Source organism: Procambarus clarkii, chromosome 19, assembly GCF_040958095.1.
Source record: "Procambarus clarkii isolate CNS0578487 chromosome 19, FALCON_Pclarkii_2.0, whole genome shotgun sequence".
Taxonomy (NCBI): Eukaryota; Metazoa; Arthropoda; class Malacostraca; order Decapoda; family Cambaridae; genus Procambarus; species Procambarus clarkii.
Window position 1 is genome coordinate 5,615,649 of NC_091168.1, and position 18,232 is coordinate 5,633,880.

At 43.0% G+C, this 18,232-nt stretch overlaps 1 protein-coding gene across 1 annotated transcript in view; it reads left to right on the top strand.

Moving 5' to 3' along the window:
* The window catches only part of LOC138349722 (ATP-dependent 6-phosphofructokinase-like), a 31,829-nt gene extending 24,239 nt beyond the window's left edge, over positions 1–7,590 (top strand). Inside the window, exon 7 of the mRNA XM_069327606.1 lies at positions 7,359–7,590. Within this exon, the coding sequence (XP_069183707.1) occupies positions 7,359–7,573 (215 nt within the window). The 3' untranslated portion in view covers positions 7,574–7,590. The remainder of the gene's footprint in view (positions 1–7,358) is intronic.
* The last annotated feature ends 10,642 nt before the right edge of the window (positions 7,591–18,232 follow it).

The window sequence follows — 18,232 nt, forward strand, 5'->3', positions numbered from 1 at the left end:
GTTCTATTCCGTGGCTTGTGAGAGCTTGGTCCAACAGGCTGTTGCCTGGAGTACCCCACAGACTCACATATCCACTACAACCTGGTTAATTCACCACTTCTTGCAGGAAACCATTTTTTGTCTTAAGTTCACTTTTCTTCAAGAAATATTTCTTGAAGTTGATCAAACCAGCCACGTACCGGACCGACCCGATCTGCTGAAAGAGGCAAAGTCGCAGAAACACCTCGGGTTCAGACACCGAGCAAGTAGCGCATGAAACCAAGGCTGGGCCGGCCACCAAAGGGCCAACAAGACTACTCTCCTCTGGTAAGTCTCTAGCTGAGCCAGGACCCAAAGCAACAGCTGGACCAGGGAGGGGGGGGGGGAAAGAGGTACAGGTAACCCCACCTTGACCAGTCCTGCTGAAAGCCATTAAATTAACATTGAGGGCTTCACCACAAATGGAAAGCTGCCAGGACCACGCTGAAGCAAAGAGGTCCATACGTCTGGTAGAGCCAACTGAAGGAGTTGGCGTCGACCGTCCATTCCATGAACAGGGGAATATTGAGACAGGACATTTGCCAGGACGTTGCACACCTCCCCAGACATGAACCGTATGGAGAGCCAAACCCCGAGAATCTAGTAGACGAGTCACTCAAAGCGACCAGCCCCAAAGAGCCAAGGACCGAAGTGAACCCCACGGTTCAGGCAATGAACCACCGGAGTAGTCCGAATGGAGTCGTATCATTGAACCCTGAGCTATCCAAACCCTTTGAAGCGACAGCCAAACCGCCGCAAACTCCTGCACTATGCTGTGACCCAGATGGAAGGATGGACCCCAATGCCCCTGGCCGTCCTGGAGAGCACTGGTCACAAAGCCACAGCCGAGAGACAGGGCATCTGTGAACACACTGAGCGAGGGCTCGGGTAGGTGCCACAGCACTGAACCCCGAAAAACCTGAAGAGGAAGCCGGCGACGCAGCAACCGATGCAAGAGCCCCCCACCCTGAGGCCGAACATAGCGATTGCAAGAGCAGCCGAAGGGACTTTCCGAAGGAACCAGAACAACCGCTGAAGCCAACCTCAACCCGGCTGGTAAACTAGCACGGCGAAGTACAGACTCCCGCACAGCTGCTCGAGCAACCACTGAGTGACCCGGGAGCCCCCCAGAAAAAGCTGAAGACAGGACTGTAGCTGCAGCAACGCCTCCAGAGGAAGAGACAAGGCAGTGATTCGAGAGTCCCACACAAGACCCAGCCAAGTTCGAACCTGAGATGGGACCAGATTGGACTTCCTCCAGTTCACTAGGAACCCGAACCCAACGAGCTGGGAGAGAACCATACCCCAGGTGAGCAGACATGCAGGCTGGCTGGGAGCCCACACCAGCCAGGTGTCGAGGTAGGCCAGAACCCGAAGCTCTAACCGACGCAGATGGGTCACCACGACCCGGGTGAGATGCGTGAATATGCAGAGTGCCAGATTCAGGCCAAACGGAAGGCATCGAAAGGTGGTGGAGTGGCATGCTTACCGCATGCCACCCCACCACAAGACCTAACCAGTCCCTAAACCCTGGATGAATTGGGACGTGCCAATTCGCATCCCGGAGGTTCAGAGACACCATCCAAGCATCCAGTTCCAATAGAAGCTGAACCTGGGACAGAGTGGTCATCCGAAAGGAGCGGCAAATGATCCAGGGGTTCAGGCGGGACAAGACCAGAATGAACCTCAGAACCGCACAGTCCCTTTTTAGGACTGGAAACAGGCGGAAACCCACCTGAGGGACATGGATGTGTTGACCACACCCAAGATGACCCGACAGAGTGCAGGGGAAAAGGCCTGCCCTGGACCCCTGAAACGCCGACAAATCGTGGGACTGGGCGTGAGCAAACAGCGCAAGCCTCCCCCATTGCCCGTCAACGGGGCGACCCTCAAAAGGGCTGACACCCCTTATGAGAAGCAGACCACCGAGCAGAGCAATCTCTGTGCCGACTAGATGTCGCCAGCTCTGAAACTGGCACCACTGGCCTACCACGACCAGAGGAACCCCGAACCCAGGCACGACCCTTCCGGGAACAACCACCACATCCACCCCGGAGAACCAACAAGTCCGACATGGGAAAACAACTAGACGAAGTTGCCTGCAGAAACGGATCTGTTTTTGACCCAGCTGTTGCTTTTGGTTCTGGCTCGGTTGGAGACTTACCAGGGGGAGAGTAGTCTTGTTGGCCCCTTGGTGGCAGGCCCAGCCTTGGTTTCAGGTGCTGCTTGCTCGGTGTCTGAACCCAAGGTGTTTTCTGCGGCTCTGCTTCTTTCAGCAGATTGGGCCGGTCCGGTATGTGGCTGGTTTGATCTATTCCTCCACTCTTTGCGTCTGGTCTTTTTGACGCGGGTATATCACCATTCATATGATAATGAGATGGCTTTGATGATGGTGTCCCTTCCACCTGTGAGCTTCAGCTCGGCAACAGCATGAAGTTTCTTGGCTGTGGAAAATGGCGAGAATTCGCCATTTTCTCTCCATTTGTACGTTGTCGTCTATTTCGGATTGGGTTGTCTTATTCTTTCTTTCTTGGTTTTTTCAGGACCCCCATTTGATGCCTAATACTGTGGCCAGTGTTTGTGGTGAATATTACTTCTGCTCCATTCCGCAAGCTTTCTCGTGCTTTGTTTTACTTCCAGGCTGCTCGTGCGCCGCCTGAGCCGTCCTGGTCCTTGGACTGGGTGCACTTTTTTTCTCTTTTCCTAAGTTTGTGGTGGCACCTTCAGTTCAGGATTGTTTTTCCAAGGCTCTTTTTACAGTTGGCATTGGCCTGGGGGGTGTTGGGTTGGGGAGCTTCTTGCTCTCCATCAACACAGGGGTTTCTGCACTTTCGGTCCTGGTGTTAGGCATGTTCGGTTGGAGCCGTCTTTTCTGACGAAGAACGAGTCGGCGACTTCCAAAGATATGGCCCTTGGGTCGTTGATGCTTGGTTGGTTTGGCCTGGGGTGCATCATGTGTTGTTGCAGCTCTTCGCCGTTACCTGCACGCCACAGCCTCTGTGGCCGGGGATGCATTTTGGGTTGTCCCGTCTCCCTCGTTCCCTGTTCTTGGGGTCTTCCAAGTCGTCCACAGGGTTATTCGGTCCAGCCAGTCTGCGGTTTATCCTCGTGCCCATGCTGTTCACAAATTTGCTGCTTTGGCTGCCGTCTTGGCTGACATTCAGGCACAAGGATTTTGGAGGTCGAACAGGGTCCTGTAAACATTGCTGGCCCTAGTAGGGCGCGTTGCTCTGAGTCGCAGGCCCAGCTGTATAAAGCCAGTTGTCTTGACATCGATTTGAGGAATGAGTGGTGGCCGTCTCCCAGATAAGTCCCTCTTGTTCCTTTTCTTTGGTTAGGTAGCTCCGGGAAGCCTCCTCACAGAAAATCAGCGTTGAATGTAATGAAACACGATTTTCTGAGCGAGTCCCGAAGGCTCCTCCGCACCCTCCCTCCGGTCAGCGCTTTTCACGTTGTTTCTGAAGCTCGGCCTCGGAACTGAATGGTGGAGCAGCTGGTGCGGAAGATCCAAACCCTCCATGTTACCCTCCCCCACTTCCCAGGAGTGGGGGAGGGTGGCATGGACTAGTGCCGTGACACCGGGGTCTGATGTTTGCTTGTTTGCTTGTTTTAAAATTTGAGTTGTTTTTCTGTTCGGTCTTTGGTAGCAATTAAATTCTTTTTTAACCATGTGGGGTTTTTGTTATGCCTACCTTTCTAGATACCAAACCTCGTTCGATGGCATGGAATGTTTCCAAATACATAGGGGTTTCCATAGGCCTTTGCTCCTCGTACCTCTCCGAGGGGGTCAGGTTCTAGCTTGTCTCCCCCCCCCCCCTTTTTTTTTGGGGGGGGGGGGGGGAAGACATGTTTTGAAAGTGGCCCTGGAAATTCAGCATATCAATGAGAACACCAAGGAATTTACCATCTACTTTGTTACTAATTTGGATATTTTTATATTCTTTAGATTAATTTGATGAGAGGATTTACCCAACAAAATAAAGGTTTTATCAATGTTAAGGGTGAGTTTGTTAGCAGTTAACCAAAGATGGACTTCATTTAGTTCAGTATTCAATATTGTTTTTCTGATCAAGATGGTTTGGACTGGAGAAAATGAAGGTTGCATCATCAGCAAATAAGTGTCTTGAGGTGTTGAGAGGCATTTGGAAGGTCATTAATGTAGCTTAGAAAGTGTTTTCTGATTGTGCCTATGGTGCACCTACTCTGGCACCTGCACTGGCTCTATTCTACATTTTCTGGCCACATAGTTCACTCCTATGTTATCATTTTACTGTACACATGTTGGACTTGACCTTCCATTACTTCCCATGTACTGTACTTGCCTAGTTGTGCTTGCAGGGGTTGAGCTCTGGCTCTTTTCCATGTACTGTATATTTTATGTGATGACACACTCGTCTCCTTTCCAGAATTCATTTTAAATAATCCTAATAATTTGTGCTTTATTGGGTCTGTGTGCTGTATATGTTCACTATATTCCCTCTGTTTTGGCAATCTCTCCTACTCTGAAGGAGAGAGGGAGTATTGAGCAGTACTCAAGGTTGGACACCACCAGGAATTTGAATAGCGGGGGCAGTGTGGTGGGATTCCTGTATTTGAAGGTTCTCATAATCCATCCTATCATCTTTATGGCTGGCGCTGTATTTGCTTAGTAATGCTCCCTAAACGTTAGGTTGTCAGACATTATTATTCCCAGATCCTTGACATGTTGTTTTCCTACTATGGGCAGATTTGATTGTATCTCTTTACGTTTTATTTTGTCTCTTGTTAGGTCCAAAATTTGTTTCCATTCTAAAGTGGGAAGTTTTGCCACTGGTAGATCTTAATTGAGCCATTCTGCCACTTATGGATTATAATGTGGCAGCTTATTTATGAGCTCACATCATGCTCTGTAGGCTCTTGCTTTGGCTGTCGAGTCAGATCTTTGTTATTGTGAGAGGAGGAATTTAATGTCTGGTCCTTGCCACTTGTGAGAAGCCTTGTGGTGGTGGTGCTGCTGCTGCTGCTCTTCCTGGTTTTGTTGGTGGTTGTGGCACCAACATCAGCGAGCTGGGACTAAGTCTTGAATTAGCAACTAAAACCCAAAGGCCAATGGGGAATCTGGATATGGAGCTGCCAAACCCTCCTGCCTAACCCTCCCCCCATTGCAGGATGAGGCAGGAGTTATCTAAAGCTCTGTTCAGGAAGTCGAGAATTAACTCTGAAATGATTCATATCAAGTTATTGGGAAAAAATCTCCCATTCTAGGATAGAGCAGCAGAAGCAGCTGTGCTTACCAGGAAAGTCATTTCTCAGCTTGCCTCTCGGGAGGTAGCTGAGAGCCGATACCTCAACTCGGAGCAGGATCCAGATCAAACACAGCCTCACAGTGTGACTCAGTGTCAATAACAGCAACTCCTGCCTGACCCATAAGCAATCTACCTTAGGAAGAAATTTATTCAATTAGTGATTATGAGCATTGTAGCAGTCTGCCTTTTCTCTAGTCATTAACATAGACTAGAGGTTCAGATCATCAAGTAGACAATTTGACACTACCCTGTGGTACACTGGATCCAATTGAGTAGCTTTCACCTTTTCTCCATTGAAGACTACTTGTAGTCTGTTCTTGAAGCTTATCCAGCAGTCTGTGGTATCGAACCCTGTCAAAGCGCATGTAATGTTCAGTGCAGGAATACAGATGATCTTGGATCATCTGTGACATCAGTGACTGATGTCACTTAGTGGGTAGGTTAAAAAAAATGGCAACAGAATGACTTTTTCTGAAATTATATTTTTATCTACACAGCATTCAATTACAGACTGCTGTCATGTGTTAAGAGGTTGTAAGAATTTTGCCAGTAATATTGGATATTGCCAGGATATTGGTCTGTAGTTACCCACCACTGAATGGATCTTCCTTCTTTGAAATAAACCTACATTAGCCTTCTTTCATAAGGAGAGCCAAATGCCTCAAGCTAAACAAATTGTTCGAGACAAGTGAGAGGTGAAGCAAGCGAGTCTGCACAGCTGTGTAATAATCTCGGGCTGACCTTATCAGATGGCAAACTATTTTTGGTTTAATAGCTACTGCTGACAACTTTGACAATTCTTGAAACAAGCTATGAAGGCTGTTTTGGATCATAAAACTGCATTTTGGTAGCAAAGTGGTCTGGTTGTAGGTCAGCTTTTACCTGATTGCTGTATGCAATACAGAAGTCCCATCTTCTTAATTTAGGGATGGTAGTGTGTGTGATACATATCCCTGCCAATCTTTAACTTTAATCCAACTTCTCATTCATGTTTTCTTGTTTCTGATTACCATTGGAGAAAAGATCATTCTTGAACTTTTCATTTGATAAGCTCATCTGAGAATGTTCCTGTTGTAAGCAAGATGACACCTTTTATATCTCCAGAGTTGTTTGTAACTTTAGCTGCCACCCTGCAAAGACAGGTGAACAATGGCTGATCAGAAGGTTTGATCTCACATACTGCTAGTGAAAATGTACTGCTGCTATGGATCCAGTATGTAATTTGGGACGATGTTTAACTTCTAGCATTACCCTTGTGAAGGGCTTTCCATTCCAGTGGAGTGGTGTTACATGGTTCTTGTACCAAAGCCAGGTGGTGCAAGTTTATTTTTCACCTTCATCAGAATAGTCAGAGTAGTGAAGACAGCCTGATGGTTTGATGAGCCAGTATGTCAAAGGGGTCCAGAATAAAGTATACATGCAGGTGGGTCAGTTATAAGAGGATCCAAGGCAGCACCTAAACTATGAGCTGGAAAAGTACAGGTATAGAACTGCTGAGAGTTTTTCCAGGTTCCCACCTTGAGTTGTTGAGGTCTTGCACAATTATGTTGCAATAGTATCAAGATTGTCATTTTTGATGAGGAAGCACCCTACTATTGAGATCTACCCATTGTGCATACCAGAATAGACGTTCTGAGATTTATAAATACATGAACTTAATTACCAGAAGAATAGACATGACAAGCGGACATCCTCTATAGGTTGGGAATGTACAGGTTTATTGAAACTACCTTTCCTTCTTGGCTCCGCCTGTCACTGCCTCCTATGAGGTATAGCCAGCAATCTTAAAGTTCTCAAGAGTCCTTTTTATTTTTTTCCCCCCCTAAAGAATGTTTTCTATAAATGAAGTTTCCAGCTGTTTGTCAATGAATGAGAGTTTGTAAAACTATTTGATTGTATATACAAAATGTGTAGTCCACAAAAATACAACCTTTGTAGAAGATAAAATAGGGGAGGAGTCAAGGGGAGACTAATCATTTATTAGCCAGGCAGTGGATATGCAAATGCAATGTACTATTGAGGGATTGAACTTCAGAACCTAAATTTTGTTTGCAGGAGACATCACAGAAGAGGAGAAAGAGGCTTATTCTCACCTCAACATTGTGGGTATGGTTGGGTCTATTGACAATGACTTCTGTGGAACTGACATGACCATTGGCACCGACTCTGCCCTTCATAGGATCATTGAAGCGGTGGATGCCATTGCTTCAACTGCATATTCACATCAGAGATGCTTCATCCTAGAGGTCATGGGTCGACACTGCGGGTAAGTGAAATCTGCCCCTTTGTGAGAAGATGTGAAATATGTTTTATAGGCATATCAGTCATGGGAGTTAAATTCACATTGTGCTTTGCTATCAGTGTTTTTGCAACATTTATCAGATTTTAACTGAAAGCCACCATCTCTACTGGCCTCTATTGGGACAGGAAGCCAGTGGCTTGTCAAAGGTCCCCCCTCTCCTCCCCGTGTTTGAGAATTATGCCTTTATGACTTCAGTGGGTAGGAGATTTTATGGATTTTTAAACCTGTAGGTGAGGAAGGGAATTACCAGGAGAAAGTGCCAAGCTATTACAACTATATAGCACTTGGAAGGGTTCAGGATAAGGATTTGGGATAGGATAGGGGGAAAGAAATAGTGCCCAACCACTTGGACGGTTGGGCATTGAACGCCGACCTGCATAAAGCGAGACCGTCCCTCTACCGTCCAGCCCAAGTGGTTGGGCTTTCACCTATGAGTGACAAAGCATCTGTTTTCTGTCATTCACAGTGGCTTGAGTTTTTGCTCCCTTGTATGTGTTACATTTGGCTTATGATGAGTGGTCTGGATGAACATCCTCGGCTAGTTCAGAATTTTAAGTCTTGATGAGATGAGCCGTATGTCTAGTTTACAGTGACCCTCCTGACCATTGTGTGACCCTCACCATTATAACATGTATAATGTATATGATGATAAATTCAGATACATGTTAAATAATCATGGTTTGAAACAGTTTTATGTACAAGTTTAGACTTTTAGTTCTCTTTATACCCTGAACAACTATGTTTTTCTTAGTTTTTGCTGGAATAATTTTGTCTGAAAATCATTTGTGACAGTATTCCTTCTTAGCTAACAGTGTGGTGTTAAATGCTGTGATCACATGGCAACCTTACCTGGTTGATACCTGGTTGATGGGGTTCTGGGAGTTCTTCTTCTCCCCAAGCCCGGCCCGAGGCCAGGCTCGACTTGTGAGAGTTTGGTCCACCAGACGGTTGCTTGGAGCGGCCCGCAGGCCCACATACCCACCACAGCCCGGTTGGTCCGGCACTCCTTGGAGGAATAAATCTAGTTTCCTCTTGAAAATGTCCACGGTTGTTCCGGCAATATTTCTTATGCTTGCTGGGAGGACGTTGAACAACCGCGGACCTCTGATGTTTATACAGTGTTCTCTGATTGTGCCTATGGCACCTCTGCTCTTCATTGGTTCTATTCTACATTTTCTTCCATGTCGTTCACTCCAGTACGATGTTATTTTACTGTGTAGATTTGGTACTTGGCCCTCCAGTATCTTCCAGGTGTATATTATTTGACATCTCTCTCGTCTTCTTCGTCTCGTCGTCTTAGGAGTGCACTGAGCCACAAAAATGTTCACATGTTTTGTATAAACACAATTTATTGTTTTCAAGAATTTCAAATTTGAAAAATAAGAATGATGACCGATGTAATACATTGAAGAAACTAATAATGGTTATCAGAGTTATAAGGTGAGACGAGGTACGGAAGACACATTTAATGAATAATGGGTGATGAATGACTTCTTGTGGCACAGTGCTTGGTTCTTGTGTGTGAAATTCATGTTTGTTCAGGGATGAAGGTGGCTATGGTGATTCTGTATGCTCTGTGATGACATTGACATTCAAAATATTTTTATGTAGCGTGAGAGTAGTAAGATAAGACGTGACAACATTGGGTGATTTGACTGGGAGAATGTGCTTGAAGGTACAATGTGATAAGTAGGCTGGGTGTACCAGGAGTAAATGATGATGATATAAAAGTAAATGAAACTGCAAGAGGTCACCTAAAATACTGGTTACCTAGCAGTAAATATGTACCTGGGCGTTAGACAGCTGTTACGGGCTGCTTCCTGGGTGTGTGTGTGTGGAATGTTTTTTATTAGTTAGTAATAATTGATTGATTGACAGTTGAGAGGCGGGCCGAAAGAGTAGAGCTCAACCCTCGCAAGCACAACTAGGTGAATACAACTAGACAAATACTAACCAACCACGATCTCGACAATCCATTACACACCCAATCCCCCCTCCCCCTCCCCCCCCCCAATTCCCCAAATCGTTCTACCTAAGTCAATAAAAAATTAAAACAAATCAATTAATTCACCAAAAATACTAACTATAAATAAAGGAACCAAATTTGAGACATACAGCGACTCCAGCGTGGTCTAGTCGGAAGAGAACGTGTTCTCATCTGGATAGATTGCGATCGAGTCTGTCGGAACGGGTGTGTAACTGCAGGGCACAAATATTTGTGTGTCCCCTCCTGTAGCTGCCTCTGTTTCGACAGGTTCCCTGGATAGCTGGAATTGGCCTGGCCCTTGGAAAGTGGGGAAGGGGTGAAATCCGTTGGGCCCACGGATGGATACCTTGGATCCATGGACCTAGAGCAGGTCTAATCACCTGGGATTCGAACCCACGGTGGGAATAAGGGAGGAGATATGGGAAGGATGTTTCCCTGGAACCAAACCTCACATAAACCCGGACACTCACACACACACACCCTCACCCGAACACTCACAGGGGCACTCACACTCACACACACCCATAGACTGTGATAAGGGAGACCATCTGAGGGGACACAGATGGCCTTCTGGACCCACAGGTATAACCGGACACACACGCACCCGGACACTAACAGGGACACTCACACTCACACACACTCGCCCAGACACTCACAGGGATATACACACTCACACACAGACACACATCCATAGACACAAACTGTGATAAGGGAGACCATCTGAGGGGACACAGATGGCCTCCTGGACACACAAATACATATCAATATTAATTTATTATTTATTATTTAATTTTATTAATTAATTATTTATTAATTATTAATTAAAATTAATGTTTTTTAATAAATAATTATTTTATTAAATTATTAAATAATTATATTAACAAAGCAAATTAAATTAAATTTAATAATTAAATATTTATTATTTAATTTACAAATATGACAGATTTTTTAAATATATATATATATATATATATATATATATATATATATATATATATATATATATATATATATATATATATATATATATATATATATATATATATATATATATATATATACATGTCGAACAAGCCTCAATGGTCCCCAGGACTATATGCAACTGAAAACTCACATGCCAGAAGTGACTCGAACCCATACTGCCAGGAGCAATGCAACTGGTATGTACAGGACTCCTTAATCCGCTTGTGTCATTTTTTAAGGAATATATTAGTGAATATTTATTTATGTAAATTGATATATATATATATATATATATATATATATATATATATATATATATATATATATATATATATATATATATATATATATATAAAGAGAATGTCTGTCTATGTAATGAGGCCACATGCTGGAGGCTGCAGCTATACACAGATTTATTTTAAAATTTATTTATTAATATATTATTAAGGCTTATTATTACTAAATTAGTGTATTTGTAGAGGGAATGGTCTGGGGTAGGGAACGGGCATAGGTTGGTCAGTGTTGACTTTAGCTTAAGGATTTAGGAATAATTATTAATTATTCTTATCACTCCCCCCCCCCTACCAATTTAATTAAGTTAATTGTAAAATAATGCTTGAGATGGCTGAAGACTTTTTCGTACTTAGAAAAAACCTAAATTAAACACATAAAGAAGTTTATTGGTCCTGATTTAAGTTAAAGGAAGAGGTGCAAAGGTGGTGGTGGGAGGGGGGAGGATACGGGATTTAGAGGTGGAATGAAGAGAGGGAACAGGGGGAGTGGTGCAGGTGAAACAGGGAGGAAGAGGGGAGAACAGTGGGTGCTGTACAGGTGAAACAGGGATGGGGATGGGGGAACAGGGGAAGTGGTGCAGATGAAACAGGGATGAAGAGGGTGAAACAGGGGGGAGTGATGCAGGTGAAACAGGGATAAAGAGGGAGAAACAGAGGGAGTGGTGCAGGTGAAACAGGGATGGGGATGGGGGAACAGGGGGAGTGGTGCAGGTGAAACAGGGATGGGGATGGGGGAACAGGGGGAGTGGTGCAGGTGAAACAGGGATGGGGATAGGGGAACAGGGGGAGTGGTGCAGGTGAAACAGGGATGCAGAGGGAGAAACAAGGGGGAGTTGTGCAGGTGAAACAGGGATTAAAGGAAAATTTATATAAGTAGATAGATGGATGTTTACATTGATTGCTAAATATATACATTGACGGATAGACGGATGCATAGATGCATCCGTCTACCTGGTGGATGGAAAGACATATGAGTAGATGGATGGATAGACAGAAGAGTTGATGGACGGATAAATGGAATATAAATGTTTATAAAGATAAATGGTTGGTTTATGGGAAGATAGATTGACAGATATAAGTAGATAGATAGATGGATCCATTGATGGATTCATTTGTGCTTATCTCTTGAGGTTCTTCTTGAGATGATTTCGGGGCTTTAGTGTCCCCGCGGACCGGTCCTCGACCAGGCCTCCACCCCCAGGAAGCAGCCCGTGACAGCTGACTAACACCCAGGTACCTGTTTTACTGCACGGTAACAGGGGCACAGGGTGAAAGAAACTCTGCCCATTGTTTCTCGGCGGCGCCCGGAATCGAACCCCGGGACCACAGGATCACAAGTCCAGTGTGCTGTCCGCTAGGCCAACTGGCTCCCCGGTCGGAGGGGAGCCGGTGAACAGGTGAATCAGGTTAAAGAATATCTGTCGATTTGCTATTGCATCAACTGAGATTCGATATGGGACCATTAGGATTATAACCAACGAACTCTCTCCGTTTAGACGGTAGGCCTCCAGTTTGTGTGTGTGTGTGTGTGTGTGTGTGTGTGTGTGTGTGTGTGTGTGTGTGTGTGTGTGTGTGTGTGTGTGTGTGTGTGTGTGTGTGTGTGTGTGTGTGTGTGTGTGTGTGTGTGTGTGTGTGTGTGTGTGTGTGTGTGTGTGTGTGTGTGTGTGTGTTAGAGAGAAATAGATGTAGTAGATATAAAAAAAGGAAAAATACATATATTTGATTGGCGGGGTCCAAGAGCTAATAACTCGATTCTGCAGATACATATAGTAAATACAAGGAGAAAATAAATACACACACACACACACACACATTAATTGATAATGGACTGTTTTGTGTGCGTATCCATGTGTACTATTGTCAAGACCGACAGACACGTGAAGCTATGTGTGTGTATGTGTACCTGTAATTGAACTGACATGTGTACGGTAATTATCTGTATGTGTCCATGTTAAAGGTACACATTAGTGAATGTGTATTTATGTAAATTGATTGACATATGTACGTGTGCGCGCTGATTAGTGTTACATTAATTTATATGGTTAACATTTATACGTTTGAATGACATAGTTTCCCATTATTGTCACATTTTTTGTTACATGTCTACTATTGTCAAGATGGACAGACACGTCCAGCTATGAGTGTTTATGTGTACCAGTAATTGAACTGACATGTGTACTGCAACTATCTGCGTGTGTCCATTTTAAGGGAATATATTAGTGAATGTTTATTTATGTAAATTGATTGGAATATGTATGTGGACGCTCGGTTAGTGTTACTGTAATTTATATAGTTAACGTTTGAATGACATAGTTTCCCCTCATTGTCACATTTTTTGTTACTATTTCGCTGTTCACTCTCACTCTCTCTGAATCCTGTGGACTAATTGTGCTCACGTGTGTTTGTGTAGGGTAGCGGAACCATATGCTTTTCACAAAATAATTTGCAACTATTTGATAAGAAATATTTCAAAATATCATTTAAGTTTCTAATAAGTATTTTTCTTCCTAACATACAAGTCAATCACACAGTACCTAACCTCAGTCAGAAACACTTTTCTTACTATATCTAGCAAAGTCTTTTGCATATATATCCTATCTTAAATAATTAACAATTTTAATTCATAACTGCCAACCCCCCTCCCATCCAAAGCTTTCAAAGCCACCAAACATCATTCCTTTCCCTTAACCTCTCCCAAATTATCTTTTGCACCAATTCACAACCTAGGGGGCTTTATAGCTGAGTGGACGTCGCTCTCGACTCGTAATCGTAGCTCATTCGATCCACCGGTAATGGAACAAACGGAAATCAGCAGAGTTTCTATCATTCTGATGCCCCTGTTACCTAGCAGTAAATATGTACCTGGGCGTTAGACAGCTGTTACGGGCTGCTTCCTGTGTGTGTGTGTGTGTGGAATGTTTTTTATTAGTTAGTAATAATTGATTGATTGACAGTTGAGAGGCGGGCCGAAAGAGTAGAGCTCAACCCTCGCAAGCACAACTAGGTGAATACAACTAGATAAATACTAACCAACCACGATCTCTACAATCCATTACACACACAACCCCCCCTCCCCCCCCCCCCAATCCCCTAAATCGTTCTACCTAAGTCAATAAAAAATTAAAACAAATCAATTAATTCACCAAACATACTAACTGTAAATAAAGGAACCAAATTTGAGACATACAGCGACTCCAGCGTGGTCTAGTCGGAAGAGAACGTGTTCTCATCTGGATAGATTGCGATCGAGTCTGTCGGAATGGGTGTGTAACTGCAGGGCACAAATATTTGTGTGTCCCCTCCTGTAGCTGCCTCTGTTTCGACAGGTTCCCTGGATAGCTGGATTTGGCCTGGCCCTTGGAAAGTGGGGAAGGGGTGAAATCCGTTGGGCCCACGGATGGATACCTTGGATCCATGGACCTAGAGCAGGTCTAATCACCTGGGATTCGAACCCACGGTGGGAATAAGGGATGAGATATGGGAAGGAGGGGGGGGGGGGTTGAAGGATGTTTCCCTGGAACCAAACCTCACATAAACCCGGACACTCACACACACACACCCTCACCTGAACACTCACAGGGGCACTCACACTTACACACACCCATAGACTGTGATAAGGGAGACCATCTGAGGGGACACAGATGGCCTCCTGGACCCACAGGTATAACCGGACACACACGCACCCGGACACTCACAGGGACACATACTCACACACACTCGCCCGGACACTCACAGGGATATACACACTCACACACAGACACACATCCATAGACACAAACTGTGATAAGGGAGACCATCTGAGGGGACACAGATGGCCTCCTGGACACACAAGTATATATCAATATTAAATTTATTATTTATTATTTAATTTTATTAAATTAGTAATCAAATTAATGTTTTTTAATAAATTATTATTTTATTAAATTATTAAATAATTATATTATTAAAACAAATTAAATTAAATTTAATAATTAAATATTTATTATTTAATTTACAAATATGACAGATTTTTTAAATATATATATATATATATATATATATATATATATATATATATATATATATATATATATATATATATATATATATATATATATATATATATATATATATATATATACATGTGAACAAGCCTTAATGGTCCCCAGGACTATATGCAACTGAAAACTCACATGCCAGAAGTGACTCGAACCCATACTGCCAGGAGCAATGCAACTGGTATGTACAGGACTCCTTAATCCGCTTGTGTCATTTTTTAAGGAATATATTAGTGAATATTTATTTATGTAAATTGATATATATATATATATATATATATATATATATATATATATATATATATATATATATATATATATATATATATATATATATATATATATGCGAACAAGCCTGAATGGTCCCCAGGACAATATGCAACTGAAAACTCACACCCCAGAAGTGACTCGAACCCATACTCCCAGGTGCAACGCAACTGGTGATGGTCAAGTGGATTAAGGCGTCTTGTACATACCAGTTGCGTTGCACCTGGGAGTATGGGTTCGAGTCACTTCTGGGGTGTGAGTTTTCAGTTATATATATATATATATATATATATATATATATATATATATATATATATATATATATATATATATATATATATATATATATATATATATATATATATATATATATATATATATAAAGAGAATGTCTGTCTATGTAATGAGGCCACATGCTGGAGGCTGCAGCCATAAACAGATTTATTTTAAAATTTATTTATTAATATATTATTAAGGCTTATTATTACTAAATTAATGTATTTGTAGAGGGAATGGTCTGGGGTAGGGAACGGGCATAGGTTGGTCAGTGTTGACTTTAGCTTAAGGATTTAGGAATAATTATTAATTATTCTTATCACTCCCCCCCCCCTACCAATTTAATTAAGTTAATTGTAAAATAATGCTTGAGATGGCTGAAGACTTTTTCGTACTTAGAAAAAACCTAAATTAAACACATAAAGAAGTTTATTGGTCCTGATTTAAGTTAAAGGAAGAGGTGCAAAGGTGGTGGTGGGAGGGGGAAGGATACGGGATTTAGAGGTGGAATGAAGAGAGGGAACAGGGGGAGTGGTGCAGGTGAAACAGGGAGGAAGAGGGGGGAACAGGGGGTGCTGTACAGGTGAAACAGGGATGGGGATGGGGGAACAGGGGAAGTGGTGCAGATGAAACAGGGATGAAGAGGGTGAAACAGGGGGGAGTGGTGCAGGTGAAACAGGGATAAAGAGGGAGAAACAGAGGGAGTGGTGCAGGTGAAACAGGGATGGGGATGGGGGAACAGGGGGAGTGGTGCAGGTGAAACAGGGATGGGGATAGGGGAACAGGGGGAGTGGTGCAGGTGAAACAGGGATGCAGAGGGAGAAACAAGGGGGAGTTGTGCAGGTGAAACAGGGATTAAAGGAAAATTTATATAAGTAGATAGATGGATGTTTACATTGATTGCTAAATATATACATTGACGGATAGACGGATGCATAGATGCATCCGTCTACCTGGTGGATGGAAAGACATATGAGTAGATGGATGGATAGACAGAAGAGTTGATGGACGGATAAATGGAATATAAATGTTTATAAAGATAAATGGTTGGTTTATGGGAAGATAGATTGACAGATATAAGTAGATAGATAGATGGATCCATTGATGGATTCATTTGTGCTTATCTCTTGAGGTTCTTCTTGAGATGATTTCGGGGCTTTAGTGTCCCCGCGGTCCGGTCCTCGACCAGGCCTCCACCCCCAGGAAGCAGCCCGTGACAGCTGACTAACACCCAGGTACCTGTTTTACTGCACGGTAACAGGGGCACAGGGTGAAAGAAACTCTGCCCATATTTTCTCGGCGGCGCCCGGAATCGAACCCGGGACCACAGGATCACAAGTCCAGTGTGCTGTCCGCTCGGCCAACTGGCTCCCCGGTCGGAGGGGAGCCGGTGAACAGGTGAATCAGGTTAAAGAATATCTGTCGATTTGCTATTGCATCAACTGAGATTCGATATGGGACCATTAGGATTATAACCAACGAACTCTCTCCGTTTAGACGGTAGGCCTCCAGTTTGTGTGTGTGTGTGTGTGTGTGTGTGTGTGTGTGTGTGTGTGTGTGTGTGTGTGTGTGTGTGTGTGTGTGTGTGTGTGTGTGTGTGTGTGTGTGTGTGTGTGTGTGTTAGAGAGAAATAGATGTAGTAGATATAAAAAAAGGAAAAATACATATATTTGATTGGCGGGGTCCAAGAGCTAATAACTCGATTCTGCAGATACATATAGTAAATACAAGGAGAAAATAAATACACACACACACACACACACATTAATTGATAATGGACTGTTTTGTGTGCGTATCCATGTGTACTATTGTCAAGACCGACAGACACGTGAAGCTATGTGTGTGTATGTGTACCTGTAATTGAACTGACATGTGTACGGTAATTATCTGTATGTGTCCATGTTAAAGGTACACATTAGTGAATGTGTATTTATGTAAATTGATTGACATATGTACGTGTGCGCGCTAATTAGTGTTACATTAATTTATATGGTTAACATTTATACGTTTGAATGACATAGTTTCCCATTATTGTCACATTTTTTGTTACATGTCTACTATTGTCAAGATGGACAGACACGTCCAGCTATGAGTGTTTATGTGTACCAGTAATTGAACTGACATGTGTACTGCAACTATCTGCGTGTGTCCATTTTAAGGGAATATATTAGTGAATGTTTATTTATGTAAATTGATTGGAATATGTATGTGGACGCTCGGTTAGTGTTACTGTAATTTATATAGTTAACGTTTGAATGACATAGTTTCCCCTCATCGTCACATTTTTTGTTACTATTTCGCTGTTCACTCTCACTCTCTCTGAATCCTGTGGACTAATTGTGCTCACGTGTGTTTGTGTAGGGTAGCGGAACCATATGCTTTTCACAAAATAATTTGCAACTATTTGATAAGAAATATTTCAAAATATCATTTAAGTTTCTAATAAGTATTTTTCTTCCTAACATACAAGTCAATCACACAGTACCTAACCTCAGTCAGAAACACTTTTCTTACTATATCTAGCAAAGTCTTTTGCATATATATCCTATCTTAAATAATTAACAATTTTAATTCATAACTGCCAACCCCCCTCCCATCCAAAGCTTTCAAAGCCACCAAACATCATTCCTTTCCCCTAACCTCTCCCAAATTATCTTTTGCACCAATTCACAACCTAGGGGGCTTTATAGCTGAGTGGACGTCGCTCTCGACTCGTAATCGTAGCTCATTCGATCCCCCGGTAATGGAACAAACGGAAATCAGCAGAGTTTCTATCATTCTGATGCCCCTGTTACCTAGCAGTA